Consider the following 15,491-nt stretch of genomic DNA (forward strand, 5'->3'; position numbering starts at 1 on the left):
TCATGCAGTGTTGTTTGGAGATAATGGAAATAGGAGGTGGTATTAAACATTTTTCTTATGAAATCTACCTTTCCGCAATACAATACATTTTGCAGCAGCCCATTGTCTGATGTAAACAGTTGTGAAATACTCATTTAGTACTCCAGCCATGCTCTCTGCCTCAAAATGATCTTTTTAGCCAGTAATCTGTCCCACTCTTGCCATGTAGCAATCCTTATGTAAATCATTTCTTTATAGTTTTAGGGAAGGCTTTGGGTCCCTTTCTAATTTAATTCTTCATGTATTTTCATACGCACTGTTTGTCTCTTTTATTCCCTATTACAAATCTCTTTTTCACTTTCTATATTCATCTTGACAACACTTTGGTCAAGAAGTTTCATTATCTACAAAAATGATAAAAATTTAACTGAAAAATCCTCAACGCTTATTTTCATCCACAGAGGCCATGTTCTATCTGCCATATGATATTTTGACAAAATGTCTAGAAAAGAAAATGCATACAGTGGAACACACTGAAAGGAAAAAAAAACTAAGGAAGGTGAACATGGCCTGAAATTTCCAGGCACAGGTAATGTTGGTGCTGCCTGCAAAGGCTCTCAATCAAATGTTCGTGCCGATTTCTTCCATAATTCTCTAATACCTGAAGTTTTAACAGATGGTGCAGTTTCTGGACGAATTCCAGTAGTTCACAATACATTTTTAAAAATACCTCCCTTTTTATAGCATTACCTACCATAGTCTACTAAATAGTTAAAGGATTCAATCTTTGAGTGAAGTCAGTAGGTGAAAGGCTGAGGTAATAGTATCAAGTTTGGAGGTGGTGATTGAGGATTTGATTATGGATTCATCATTAATAACTTGTTTAACATCTGCAAACTATCTAACACTTCCTGGATAATGATCAAGGCAAGTCATGCTTACCTGTCCCAAGTCTCCTATTGTAGCTGACAGGAGATATGCTTGCAGAAGCCTGACAGCTCCCACTAGAAATTTAAACCTCTTGGGTAGTTTCTGAGCATTGCTCTGAAATGCATCTTCCTTCTTATATCTCAGCTCTGCTAGTGTGGAGACAGGATGATTTGAGTCAATATTTGTGATAGCCATAACATAAGAAAAGGGAGAGAAAAGGAAGGCCATCTGAAAAAACAAAGAATGGAGAGGGAGCAAAATCGTGCATTGCTGGCAAGATTGAAGTTGTTCTAGAATGGAAAGTAAGTGAATTTCTGATCAGACTGCAAATAGCCATTTATATTTTTGGAAACGAGCAAACCGATGTGACAAGAAATGTTTACTTTAGATGGCTTTTGTTTCAAGGTTGTATAGATCTTGTTTGCAAAACACGTATTTTGCAATAAATTAATAAAATGTTGCACAAATTTGTTAAATATATGTAATCACATTGAATTAAAAAAAAAAGACATTCTAATAATGCGTTATATTTTCCATTGTGGTGTGAAGCAAAGAGGAAGTAGATGATGTCCTATGATGTTAACATTGCAGAAAAAGGGAGAGAAAGACATGAATAGTTGGGATTTGCCACTCACCATTTGTAAACAGGAATTGGGAAATAAATCCCAGTGACTAGTTTCTTCCCTTACCTTGAGATGTAAATGTCAATGGCAAGGAAACCAGTTGTTGGCCATCCCTAACTGCTCTTGAATGGAGTGGCTTGCTGAACTATTTCAGAAAGCAGTAAAGAGTTAACCATATTGCTGTGTGTCTAGAGTCACATGTGAGCCAGAAATTTCTCCCAGAAGGACATCACTGAATAACTAGAATGTCACAACAATGCATGATAGATTCATGATCACCAAGATTAAGGTCATGTTTCAATTCCAAATAAAGTCAGAAATGTACAGCACGGAAACAGACCCTTCGGTCCAACTCATCCATGCCAACCAGATACCCCACCTGCCAGCAGCCGGCTTATATCCCTCCAGACCATTCCTATTCATATACTCATCCAGATGCCTTTGAATTTTGCAATTTTACCAGCCTCAATCACTTCCTCTAGGAGCCCATTCCACACACGCACCATCCTCTGCGTGAAAAAGTTGCCCCTTAGGTCTCTTTTATACCTTTACTCTCTCACCCTAAACCTATGCCCTCTAGTTTTGGACTCCCCCACCCCAGGAAAAATACCTTGCCCATTCACCTTATTCATGCCCCTCATGATTTTATAAACCTCTATAAGGTCACCCCTCAGACACTCCAGGGAAAACAGCCCCACCTATTCAACCACTCACTATAGCTCAAATCCTCCAACTCTGGCAACATCCTTGGAAATCTTTTCTGAACCTTTTCAAGTTTCACACCACCGGAAGGAGACCATGCAATATTCCAAACATGGCCTAATCAATGTCCTGTACAGCTGCAACATGACCTCCCAACTCCTGTACTCAATACTCTGACCAATAAAGGAAAGCATACTGAAAGTCTTCTTTACTATCCTATCTACCTGGGACTCCACTTTCAAGGAGCTATGAACCTGCACTCCGAGGTCTCTTTGTTCAGCAACACTCCCTAGGACCTTACCATTCAGTGGATAAGTCCTGCTAAGATTTGCATTCCCAGAATGCAGCACCTCACTTTTATCTAAATTAAACCCCATTTGCCACTCCTCAGCCCACTGGCCCATCTGATCAAGATCCCACTGTAATCTAGAGGTAACCTTCTTTGCTGTCCCCAACCCTCCAATTTTGGTATCATCTGCAAACTTGCTAACTACACCTGCTATGTTCATATCCGAATCATTTTTATAAATGACAAAAAGTAGTGGACCTAGCACCAATCCTTGTGGCACTCCACTGGTCACAGACCTCCAGTCTGAAAAACATCCCTCCACCACCACCCTCTGTCTTATGAGTTTGAGGCAGTTCTGCATCCAGATGGCTAATTCTCCCTGTATTCAGTGAGATTTAACTTGCTAACCAGTCTCCCACAGGGAACCTTGTCAAACGCCTTACTAAGTCCAAATAGATCACATCTAAGGCTCGGGAGGACTTAAACTAGTTAGGTGAGGAGGTGGGACCTAGGGTGATAGTGAGAAAAAGGATCAATCTGAGACTGGTACAGTTGAGAAAAGAAGAATCAAACAGTCAGGGCAGGCAGGGACAAAGCAGAGAACAAGGTAGGACTGATAAATTAAACTGCATTTATTTCAATGCAAGTGGCCGAACAGGGAAGGCAGATTAACTCAGGGCATGGTTAGGAATATGTCACTGGGATATCATAGCAATTACAAAAACGTGGCTCAGGGATGGACAGGACTAGTGACTAGAAATAAGAAAGGGATGATCATCTTATTGGGAATGTATTATAGACCTCCCCATTAGTGAAATTGTGAAACAAATTTGTAAGCAGATTTCAGTTATCTCTAAGAATAATAGGTGGTTATGTATGGGGATTTTAACTTTCCAAACATACACTGCCATAGTGTTAAGGGTTTAGATGGAGATGAATTTATTAACTGTGTGTACAAGAAAATTTCCTGATTCATTACGTGGATGAAGGTTGGATCTTAATCTATGTCCCCAGAGAATTAACTAATGACATTACCACTTGCCGCTAAATCAATGGAATTTAAAAACATGTCAGTAGGGAGCAAGTAGTAAGTTGCACGGCATTTTTCACTGAAAACTGAATCTTTAAATCAACAACACAATTCAAAATTAGTTTTTTGCAATTTGTTGTCGTCTTCTCCTAGGAGTTAAATGCACAAACATTATAAATCCACAAAATAGCTGCAGAACAATTTGGTTGAAGGTTAGAACTGCTAGGCTTGTTTCCACTGGAACAGACACTGAAAAAACTGGAGAAACTCAGAAGGTTCATACTGTACTTGAAAAAAATCAACTGTTTCTCGATCCAAAAGTGTTCGCAGACATTACAAGCAAAAGTGAATTGATAAAAAGAACCCTCAGAAAATGGTTCTCTTTGCAAAAGAATAAAAAAGGAAAAAAGTGTGAAATTCAAAGACATAAAATATTTAGTTTAGGTCAATTGTGAATGCCAGGACAGGAAACAATTTCAGTCGTTCATATTGACAATTGGTAAAGTAAACTAGTTATAGAAGTGTTAATGAAATGTACAATAGCAGGTTAGCCACAACTGAGGAAAAATAACATAAAAAGGCTATGTTGCATCTAACATTTTAGTGAATGAAAATAGGGAAGTTGAGACAGTAGAAAAACACATGACAAAGCCGTGAAGTGTTACGCCTTAATAAATTTGAGGTTGTTAAGAAATTATTAAAAAGTAGTCAGAAACAGATATAACACTCTGATAACTTGTCTTGTTGAGCTTCTCTCCTATTTCATGTCTCATTTTTCCATCTTCTCCTTCTCCTGCGTTGCAACCTTTGTCTTTTAACTGGCTTTTCATACAAATTTGGGGTACGGAAGATTCTCATTTAACATGCAATTGAAATTAAAATTGTTGCAGAGGTGATATTTCAAAAGAATGCTGCTCAAAGTGATTAGTAATGCTGTCAAAGCTTTAGCATAGATAGGTCGCACTTACATAACCTGGGATTGGCCAACCATTCTGTTAAGGAAAATTGTAGTTAAATATATTATTGCTTACTAGCAATTTCTAATAGCTGTTGCATGATATAAATATCATAACTTAATAAAGGCCTTAATTGAAAATATTTCTAACAACACAAGTTTATAATCTTAAATTTCTACAGTTACACTAGTGAACCCCTCAATTCAATTTCCTCGCAGCAGAAAGAATCAAATCCATAGCTATAAAAATAAAAACAACAACAGGCACTCTTAAGATGTCCAACTTCGTGATCTAAATAACTTAATTTGCTGTCACTGGAGTGCCCCAAGAAAGACATTTTTAGAAATGATTTTCATTATTATTTTTGGAATAAGGTTGTTCCTGAATTCTGAGCTATTTTCACATTTTTCAGCACATTTCAAATTAATCTTTTAACATTTAAGATAATATCAGCACAGAATCACATCAGGAAATTATTCTGAAAATTATTCCAGCATGGATTAGCAATCTAATGTACAAAGAGTGATGTGTATGACAGACCCATTGCAGTTCCCTTCCCTACAATCTGTCCTCCCTGCAACACAAGCATAACATTTATTCTTCCAAAACATCAACGTACTGACCACAAAAAGATCACTTATCCAGGAAGGAATTAAAATTAATTTCAGGGACAAATGATATGCAGTTGTGCATCTTCTAGAGATTAGCTACAGGGTGACATGCGCAGACAATTGAACACAGATGATCAATCCGCCCAGAATGTTGGAACAGGGGGCTAAAAAGGAGAGTTTTTTTTCATTCAAAAATGTGTTATCTATGGGAGAATAAAATTAAAACTTTTGCAGAAAATACTCATTGGATGATGAGGTGAAATTATACAAATTAATCATGTAATACCTAATTGTACTTTAACAGGAAAATAGCTGAAAAAGGCCCACACATTTGACAAGTTCATCGGGCTCTACAAGCAAACTGTCAAATCAACATTTTTACAGAATAGTAAAAATCATTAAAGTGTATTTCATGAAGAAAAGAGTAAGTACCATTTGGTTGCTGGGTGGACAACCCGCTGGCCAAGCTGTGGTTGGAGCAACCTTTGGCTGCCAATTTGCTCCTCCTGTCAACTTCCTTTCTGAAGCATTCCATTGCAGGTCACTCCTACAAGTAAATATTAAAAATAGGTTAAAAAGCATGCTATCAGGGAAGAACCCCCAGAACCAACTATCCTCAGTTGCTTCTCAGGGATCTTGCCTTCCTCAAAGTTAGAAATGGGGATGTTTGCTGATGAATGCACAATGACTGTTACCATTAGCCATTCCCCAAATGTTCAAACAATTAATGCTCAATAAAGTCTGGACAATGTTCAAACTTGACTGTCAAGCAGTAATAAATCTTCACATATACAAGCACTACCAATAATCATCTCTCATAAACTGAATCATCTCTGCTCATAAATCAGAGGCTAGGAGTTCTACACAGGAGACTCACCTCTACTTCCCAAAGCCTATTTGCCAGTTAAGAGGTACAATACTCTGCTTGGATGGCTGCAGCTCCAACTAAACTCAAGCAGCTCAACACCATTTAGAAGCAGCAACCCACCTGATATGCACCCAAATCGCAATCTTAAATATTTACTGTTTCCAAACTTGCAACCTTTACCACCTAGATGGAGAAGAATGACAGTTGTACAGGAACAACCTCCATATACATCGTATCATCCGTCGTCATTTCCGCCACCTCAAACGGACCCCACCACCAGGGACATATTTTCCTCCCCTCCCCTATCAGCATTCCAAAAAGACCACTCCCTCCATGACTCCCTCGTCAGGTCCACACCCCCCACCAACCCAACCTTCCCCTGCAACCGCAAGAAATGCAAAACTTGTGCCCACACCTCCCCCCTTACTCCCCTCCAAGGCCCCAAGGGATCCTTCCATATCCACCACAAATTCACTTGCACCTCCACACACATCATTTACTGCATCCACTACACCCGATGTGGCCTCCTCAATATTGGGGAGACAGGCCGCCTACTTGTGGAACGTTTCAGAGAACACCTGAGACACCCGGACTAATCAACCCAACCACCCCGTGGCTGAACACTCCAACTCCCCCTCCCACTCCACCAAGGACATGCAGGTCCATGGACTCCTCCATCGCCAGACCATAGCAACACAATAGGTGGAGGAAGAGCGCCTCATCTTCCACCTAGGAAACCTCCAACCATAAGGCATGAACTCAGATTTCTCCAGTTTCCTCATTTCCCTTCCCCCCACCTCGTCTCAGTCCCAACCCTCGAACTCAGCATCACCTTCCTAACCTGCAATCTTCTTCCTGACCTCTCCGCCCCCACCCCGGGCTATCACCCTCACCTTAACCTCCTTCCACCTATCACATTTCCAACACCCCTCCCCCAAGTCCCTCCTCCCTACCTTTTAGCTTAGCCTGCTTGGCACACTTCCTCATTCCTGAAGAAGGGCTCATGCCCAAAACGTCGATTCTCCTGCTCCTTGGATGCTGCCTGACCTGCTGCGCTTTTCCAGCAACACATTTTCAGCTCAGTTGTACAGGAACAGCCCTGTTAGTTCCTCTCCAAGCCTCACGATCCTGATTTAGGAACACAGAAGCAAGATTTGCCCTTCCAATCTGCTCCACCATTAAATAAAATCTCAGCTGATCTAGTTCTGATCTCAGCATCACTTTCCTATTTGCACCTTATAAACTTTGGCACTCTTGCCCATCAAAAATCTAAATTTGAGACAGAGACTTTAATTGGAGTAATATGTGGGCTTGCACAAATTATCCCTTAACAATTAACCTCATTCCCCACTATCAACATCCTCGGGCTTACCAATGACCAGGAATTTAACTGGATTACACATAAATAACAGTTTTGTGGTTACAACAGTAGGTCAGAGACAAGGAATCCTCTAAAAAATAACCCACAATCTGATTCCCTAAAGCCTGTTCACGATCCATAAGGCACAAGTCAGGAGTGAGTAGATGGAACAACAAAATGTTGGAGATCAGAGCAGGTAAGACAGCATCCATGGAGAGACAACAAGCTAATATTGAATCTAGATGACCCTTCATTAGAGCTCAAGTATATGGAAGTGAGTAGATGGAATAGTCTCCACTCGCCTGGATGAGTGCAGCTCCAACTTGACACCATCCAGGACAAAGCAACCCACTCAATTACACCACATCCACACTAGGTAGCTCCTTTCCTAACAACTTTGTTGGTGTATTTGCATTGGGCAAACTGTGCAGTTCAAGGAGGCTCACCACCACCACCTTCAAGAACAATTAGAGATGAGTAATAAATTCTGGCTGAGCCAGTGAACCTCAAATCACATGCCAGCTCCAATCCCTTCAGCACTCCACTCACAACCGATTATGAACTTTATAAAGGCCCATTTATTCCAACGCTCTACTTCCTACCAGTTAAACCAATCCTTTCTCCAAGTTAATTTATTAACTCCACACTGTGATTTCTTTGTGCCCTTGAATGTGGTGCCTTATCAAATGCCTTTTGGTATCCAAGTCCAGTATATCTATCGGTTCCCCTCTATCCAGTTAACTGTCACTTCAAAAGAATAGAATAGATTAGTTAAAATGGTTTTCCTTTTGAATATGTGTTGCTGGAAAAGCGCAGCAGGTCTTTTCCAGCAACATGTTTTCAGCTCTGATCTCCAGCATCTGCAGTCCTCACTTTCTCCTATGGTTTTCCTTTTGCAAAGCTCCACTTGGTTAGGTTGTCATTTTCTAGGTACAATCTTCTTAATAATGGATTCAAGTATTTTCTCATGACAGATGTTATGCTAATTGGTCTATAGTTTTCCACCTTTATCCTTTCTTTAATAAAAAGGTGTTATATTTGCAACCTGGAACAATATTGGCATTTTTTTTCACTGTTGTGTGTCAAAATCCTGAAATTCCCTTTCTCACAGCACTGTGGGTGTATCTAAATGAAACGGGCTGCAGCAGTTCAAGTAGTGGCTCAACACACTCTCGAGGATTAAAGATGGACAATAAAGATGTCAATGACACCTTCATAAGTGCCATAAGAAAGTCTCTTTAAAGACATGTTACTTATTCACTTATTATTCACATTATTTACGTTGAATTATTTATTTTTATCTTTGCATTTGAGGCAATAAATTGATCGCTTCATTACGTTTCCCAAATGGAACTCAGTGATGAAATTCATACTGAACTTCAGTTACATGACAGAACCCATTCATTTCATTTTGATCGCATTTTATTCTAAGTTAAGTGAGAAGCCTTTATAAATACATTTTGTTTGATGAGCTAGAATGGATTTAATTTTCAATAAGACAAAATCTTCCAGCCCCCAAAAGGACAAAAACATGATTAGATTAGATGCAGATAGACAGCTAAGCTACTTAAACAAAACTTGACAGAATAGTCTCTCAGTATCTCCGCCAAACACTGATTTTAAACTGGAATAAGTGATTTTTCTTAAATGTTAGAAGTCAAAGTGAAAAACAAAAGAAAAAGATTAGTCAGGTTAAGAAACATTTCAGTTAGTAGACAACCCATTCGGGGTGGCATTATATCTTTTTAGCTAAAAAAAACATCACAGTGAATCCTCAAAGGTGCATTTCTTCAAGAGCTGACAATTCTCTTGGGGCAGAAGCAAGTCAATACCTGGCACTCATCTATGCATATTTCTTGAACAACAGAATGGATTTCCATGTTTGTGAACTGATAGCAAGGTGACTGAAGGTATTACCCTTGGGCTGCTCCCTCCTACTGATGAAGTACCAAAGAGGACATAGCTTAGTTCACACACCATAGTGTCATGCATTTTGCATTGAGATATTAATGAGACAGAGGCACAAGTTCTGGAAGACCCAGAGGGTCTCTCTCTAGATCCTCTTCTACATTTGTGTTATATCTCCATGGCACTCCAATGTACAATGTTAGGTTCAATATGTCCACCGATGACATTCGGCTTAGTCTCTCCGTCTCCTCTCTTACACTTAACATTACAGGTGCATAGTCTCCTTATGGGTATTTTTAAAATTCCTCTAACTAGTTCAATCTGTTGCAAGTCGAACGGAGGTAAGGTAAACTGATTAAAAGGCAATCACACAGAGGTGAAACAATGAAAGAATTGCCCTCAAGGTGCAAAAAAGGAAACAGCGCAACATTTCTGTGATCATGGAAACCTCAGAAGTTTAATAACTGTTCATAGATGGAAAGAAGCAGTGATAACTCTGCCCGGAGTACACTATTAAAAAGGACAAACTGTTAAATAGGAATTGAAAACAATTAGCCATGTCTTTGAAAAGGAGGAGTCAAGGCTACATGAGCAAAACTGTTTAGACACCTGCTTTCTAACTGGCTTTCTTATGCCACAAGGAAAGATGATTGCCCTATAGAAGAACTTAAAGAATTAATCAAAAGGAAAGCTGTGTCTTCAAACAGACCCAAGACCAAATATAACATGGTATACAGAAGCTACTTCTGATAAGAAAGCAAGCTGCAAACTTGCAATAATGTGGATGAAAGAATCGAAGTGATCAATAATGTCATACCACAAACTTGAAAGAGAGAAAATTATATAATATTTCAATTCCAGGATGCCTTGGGGCAGAACTTCAAAGAATTAAACTCTGGACAAAGAAATTGTTGGTTGGAATCTTAGCTAAATACTACCATTAACTGTGTAACAGCCAAGTTGAGTTGTGAGGCTTAACTTGCTTACTTGAGGGGTCTAATTTTGATTGCGACATGCAATAAAGTTTAAATCATTGTTTCAGTACTTGATTGTCTGTGAGATTTCTTAATAAGTGCTGAATTAAAGAAAGTTTGTGGTGATTTAGCAACAACAATCCACACCATAATCAAAACGTATTATGATTTCAAGACAACATTATCCGTTGCAATGTACAAGGCAGTGACACCATGGCTACCAGTAGGAGAACTAAAAAGGAACCTTTTGAAAATACTGACAGGAAGCAATATTTCAAATTGTAGTGATAGTAATGAGGTCAGCAAGGTGGACCTCATGAAACAAATTTCGATTGGGTCTGTTAAACCGGTCCAATCAGGGAGCCCCAGCTGGCGGATCTAAAAAAAAAGTGTCTTACCCTTATTGGGCTTTGCATACTATTGGTTCACCAGTCACATGGGTGTTCTCCTGATGGTGGAAATATTGAATCTAGTTATTTGCACAATGGTGTATTTAGAGTCACTGCACTTACGCTCACAAAATAAACAGGAGTGTCAGAGGTTCTGTTCACTCTGACAGTTTGCTCTGAGGAAGTTGGACCACCATGAAGTACCATACATGAGTGAATGAAGGCCGACTTGGTGATGGGATACCAGCCTCTGTGGTATTTGACAAGGGTGATTCAGAGAGCTTTGAAAAGGCACTGAAGAGAAGCTGCTGTTTGCACTCTCTCTCAAATAAGCTGGCACATGAACAAATCCCACAAAACAGAAACAGCATCAGGGAGCTGAGAAGCTTGAAACACTTGGAACCTTTGACAGTGCTGACTGCACTCAAAATGAAGCAAGTCCATCTAGCCTCTGCTTCAACTTTACAAGGTTCAAAGGGAATCTATGGAGTCTAAACCATATATTCTTTTATCTTCCTTTTTACTAGAAACACTGTCCTTTCAATGTTGTATCTGTGAGACTCGAGGGCTCCAAGCGACAGCATACAAAAAACCTGTATTCAACAGTGATTTTATTATTGTTTTCAAGGTCAGGTAGTGGTAAAATTGTTCTTCCACTAAAGACAACCTCACGATTGGCTCCTTAGTGCTATAGTAAGAAATTCTTAGCAACATTTTCACTGGGGAGAAGTATTGCCTTGTGTCAAAAAAGGACTTAAACATATACTGTGGCACTGAGAAAGTCAAAAAGCAGAGAGCTAGTTCACCCCTTTCACTAAGGCACAGCTTTACCTCTGCATTGTTCACCTGATCAGATATGCAGCTCTGAATAAGCCATAAAGGAAAAGAAACCATCATCTTGGTGCCCTCCTAATGCAACTGATTCATTCTCTTCATTACCCACTGTCTCAGACTGAATCAGACAGTCCACAATCTTGAGTGGAATTTCCAATTCACATCCTATCCATACAAGCGCCACTTAATTTCACTGCCAAAAACATCTCCTGTCTCCATGTCTCTCATTGCTTTAACACAGAAGAGCTTGTGCAAAGTTTAGACTGTTCCAATGCTGTTCTGGCCCAACTTCCATTTAATCTCTGTAAAGTGAGCTCATCCACAATTCTGTTGCTCATATCCTAACTTGCACTTACCCATCAATTTTATTCTCCCTGACATATTACTTCCCTTGGTGTACTTACAAAAAATACACACTGAAGAACTATGAAAAGAAATATTTCAGAGAGAACCACCAATTAGATAAACTGTATTAAGTTAATGTTAATATACGCTGGATACAACATTACTTACTTCTTTCCTGGAGCAGGAGAAATACCCAAATCTACAAATAGAAAGAAAGAAATGCAAGATTAACCAGACATTAGACCAATTAATAATGCCACACAACATTATTACCAAAATCAAGAACTGGCATGCCTTTGGACTCACCCTACTGTACTAACTGTATACCCATAACTGGGTCAACAAATACCAGACTAATGCCACTTACAAGTTTGCTGATGACACCAACGTAGACTGTCGAATCTCAGATGGTGATGAAACAGACCTGGAAAAATGGTGTACTGAGAACAATCAAGTTCCCAATTCCATCATAACCATTCAGCAAGATGTTACTCATTCCCCCGCCCCCTACACATTAACAGCACAGAGGTGGAACAAGTGGAGTGTGTCAAGCTCTTGGGAGTCGTCATCAACAGCAAGTTTTCTTGGATTTTTCATTGGGATGCACTGGTTACAAAGGCCCATCAATGTCTCTTCTGCCTCAGGCTGCTGAGAAAATTTGACATGACGGCAAATACCCTTGCCACCTTTTATAGGTGTGCCATCGAGCACTCTGTCTGGATGTATCACTACCTGGCATGGCAACCGTACCATTCAAGATTAGAGATGGTCATAGAGAGTGGTGAACTCAGCCTGGACAATCAGAAAGGCCAACCTCCCATCCAGAAAATCTAACTACCAGGCCTGCTGTGAATGAAAGGCCACTGGCATTCTCAAAGATCCATCCCACCCTGGAAACTTATCTTACAACCTCTACCATCAGGGAGAAGGTACTGAAGCCTGAACACACATCAACTGGTTTCAAAACAGTTTCTACCCTACTGTTGTTAAAATACTGAATGGAACGTCAAACTCATAATCGCCTATATCTGTATTTTGGCATTTGCTGCTGTTTACCTATTATTTACTGATCTGTACTATTTAACTCTGATCTGCCTGTATTGCTCACAAGACAAAGCTTTTCAGTATGCCTTGGTACACGTGACAATAAATTCAATTCAATATACTGCATGTAATAAATTTAATCAAAATTTAAGCAGGAAATCAGGATCCGAACATTTCTTTTGAAGTATGTTGCCATGCAACAACCAAAAGGCTCCCATGCAGTTGGCCACAAGTGCTTGCAAGTTATATGTGGAGCTGTGCAAAAGTTTTAGAGGGCTCCAGCACTTCAACTAAATGATCGTAAGCTCTCCAAGAAACCTGCACCATTCCTTTAGAGCAACTACACCATTATGGCACAAAAAGTCCAAAGGCCATGTCACAAGATGTTTACACAAAAGATTCTGTGCACAAGGACCATAAAATACTAGAGCACAGGAGGCCATTTGGTCCAAAATTGTTCCTCTGAAGAACACTGCAGTTAGTTTTCTGCACCAATTCTTTCCTCATATCCCTGCAGTTCTTTTCCTTATGAAGTACTGATAATTTTTTGTTTTGAAAGCTACTTGAAGTCTGCCAGAATTTTACAACAAAGACGGCCCTTTGGTCCATCATATATTATTTGTTGGAGATCAAGTACCTATCTACTCATTTTCCAACATGTGGCCAGATGCCTTATATGCTATTTCAAGTGTTACTAAAGTTCTGGAACTCATGCATGAAAGAGCTGGGAAACCTCAACATTTGTTTTTCCTAAAAGTCCCCTCTGAGCCTCTGACTGGGGCTCTGTCATTTCTTTTCAATTCTTCTCTGGCCTTAGGAGGGATGCCAAAGGATGGAGGACAGCTAAAATAGTAGAAGGGTGGTAGAGGTAAACCAGGAAACTACAGGTCAGTGGCAGGGAAACTATTAGAAAAGTTCTAGAGGAACAAATGTTATCTACATTCGGACAGGCAAGGATTGATCAAAGATAGCCATTCTGGCTTTGTTAGAGTGAGATAACGTCTAACACATTTGATTGCGGTGAGATATTTGAGGTGGTGACTAAGTGCATAGATGAGCGTAGATAAACGAGTTTGGTAGGGGGATGGGAACCAGAGCTATGGATCAGAGGCTGGGGTAGCTGTGAAAAGCAGATACAGTGTGCAGAGAGTCTGGAAGGAAGGACAGACAGTTAATATAGCAAAGTTGCAGTCAGTGTTGTTTTTAACGCAAGCAGTGTTGGGAATAAAGGTGACGAACTTAGAGCATGGGTCAGTACTTGAAGCTACAATGTTGTGCCCAATACACAGACTTGGATATCACAGGGACAAGAATGGTTGTTGGATGTTCTGGGGTTTAGATGTTTCAAAAGGAATAATAAGAAAGGTAAAAAGAGGTGGAGGAGTGACATTGCTAATCAATGATAGTATAACAGCTGCAGAAAGGGAGCTCATCAAGGAGAGTTTGTCTACAGAGTCATTATGGGTGGAAGTCAGAAACAGGAAAGGAGCAGTTACTTTCTTGGGAATTTTCTATAGGTGCCCCAATATCAACAGAGACATGGATGAGCAGATTGGGAGACAGATTTTCCCTAATATTGATTGTAACCTCCTTAACACAATGTTTGCATGGAGCTGATTTTGTCCACTGTCCAGGAAGGATTCCTGATCCAATATATAGATAGGCTAACTAGACTGGAGGCCATATTGGATTTGGTGCTTGGCAACGAACCAGGTCAGGTGCTAGATCTCTTGGTGGGAGAGCATTTCGGTGATAGTGATCACAACTTCCTGACCTTTACTACAGTCATGGAGGGGGATAGGAGCAGACCTATGGGAAAGCATTTAATTGAGGGAGGGGGAATTACAATGCTATTAGGCAGGAACTGTGGTGCACAAACTGGGAGCAGACATTCTCAGGAAAATGCTTGACAGAAACGTGGGGGTTAAGGGAGCACTGACTGAGTGCTGGATAGATTTGCCTACTGAGGCAAGGAAGGGATGGTTGGGCAAAGGAACCTTGGATGACAAGACATGTGGAACATCTAGCCAAGAGGAAGAAGGAATCTTACTCAACGTTGAGGAAATAAGGATTAGACAGGGCTCTGGAGGGTTACAATATAATAAGGAAGGAACTGAAGAATGGACGGAGGAGAGCTAGAAGGGCGCATGAAAAAGCCTTTGTGGGTAGGATTAAGGAAAACCCCAAGATGCCATACATTTATGAGAGGAACAGGAGGATGGCCAGAGCAAGGGGAGGGCCAATCAGGGATAGTGGACAGAATCTGTGCTTGGAGTCAGAGGAGGTAGGGGGAAGTCCTTAACAAATACTTTGTTTCAGTATTCATTAGTGAGAGGGACCTTGTCATTTGAGAGGACAGCGTGAAATAGGCTGATACACCTGAACAGGTTTAGAAGGTGGACATGCTGGAAATTTTGAAATATGAGGATAGATAAGACCCGGGGCCAGACGGGATATACGCAAACTAAATACAGGAAACAAGAGAAGAGACTGCTTTATCTTTGGCGATGACCTTTGCTTCCTCATTGTTCACTGGAATAGTACTAGATGATTGGAGGGTGGCAAATATTCTCTACAAATATTCTCTACAAAGGGAAATAGGGATAACCCTGGAAATTACCGACCCATTAGTCTTAGATTGGTAATGGA

The 15,491-nt window shown here is 40.2% G+C and overlaps 1 protein-coding gene across 12 annotated transcripts in view; it reads right to left on the reverse strand.

The window, feature by feature from the left end:
• snap91a (synaptosome associated protein 91a) overlaps positions 1 to 15,491 on the reverse strand; it is a 225,365-nt gene that overhangs the window by 14,444 nt on the left and 195,430 nt on the right. For 11 of the 12 annotated variants that reach the window (XM_060850085.1, XM_060850076.1, XM_060850138.1 and 8 more), the window contains 3 exons: positions 11,967 to 11,997; positions 5,553 to 5,667; positions 4,522 to 4,545 (listed from right to left, as the gene is read on the reverse strand). In XM_060850085.1, the coding sequence (XP_060706068.1) occupies positions 4,522 to 4,545; positions 5,553 to 5,667; positions 11,967 to 11,997 (170 nt within the window). The remainder of the gene's footprint in view (positions 1 to 4,521; positions 4,546 to 5,552; positions 5,668 to 11,966; positions 11,998 to 15,491) is intronic. The other variant, XM_060850092.1, reaches the window with a different exon arrangement.

This window comes from Hemiscyllium ocellatum, chromosome 3, assembly GCF_020745735.1.
Source record: "Hemiscyllium ocellatum isolate sHemOce1 chromosome 3, sHemOce1.pat.X.cur, whole genome shotgun sequence".
NCBI lineage: Eukaryota > Metazoa > Chordata > Chondrichthyes > Orectolobiformes > Hemiscylliidae > Hemiscyllium > Hemiscyllium ocellatum.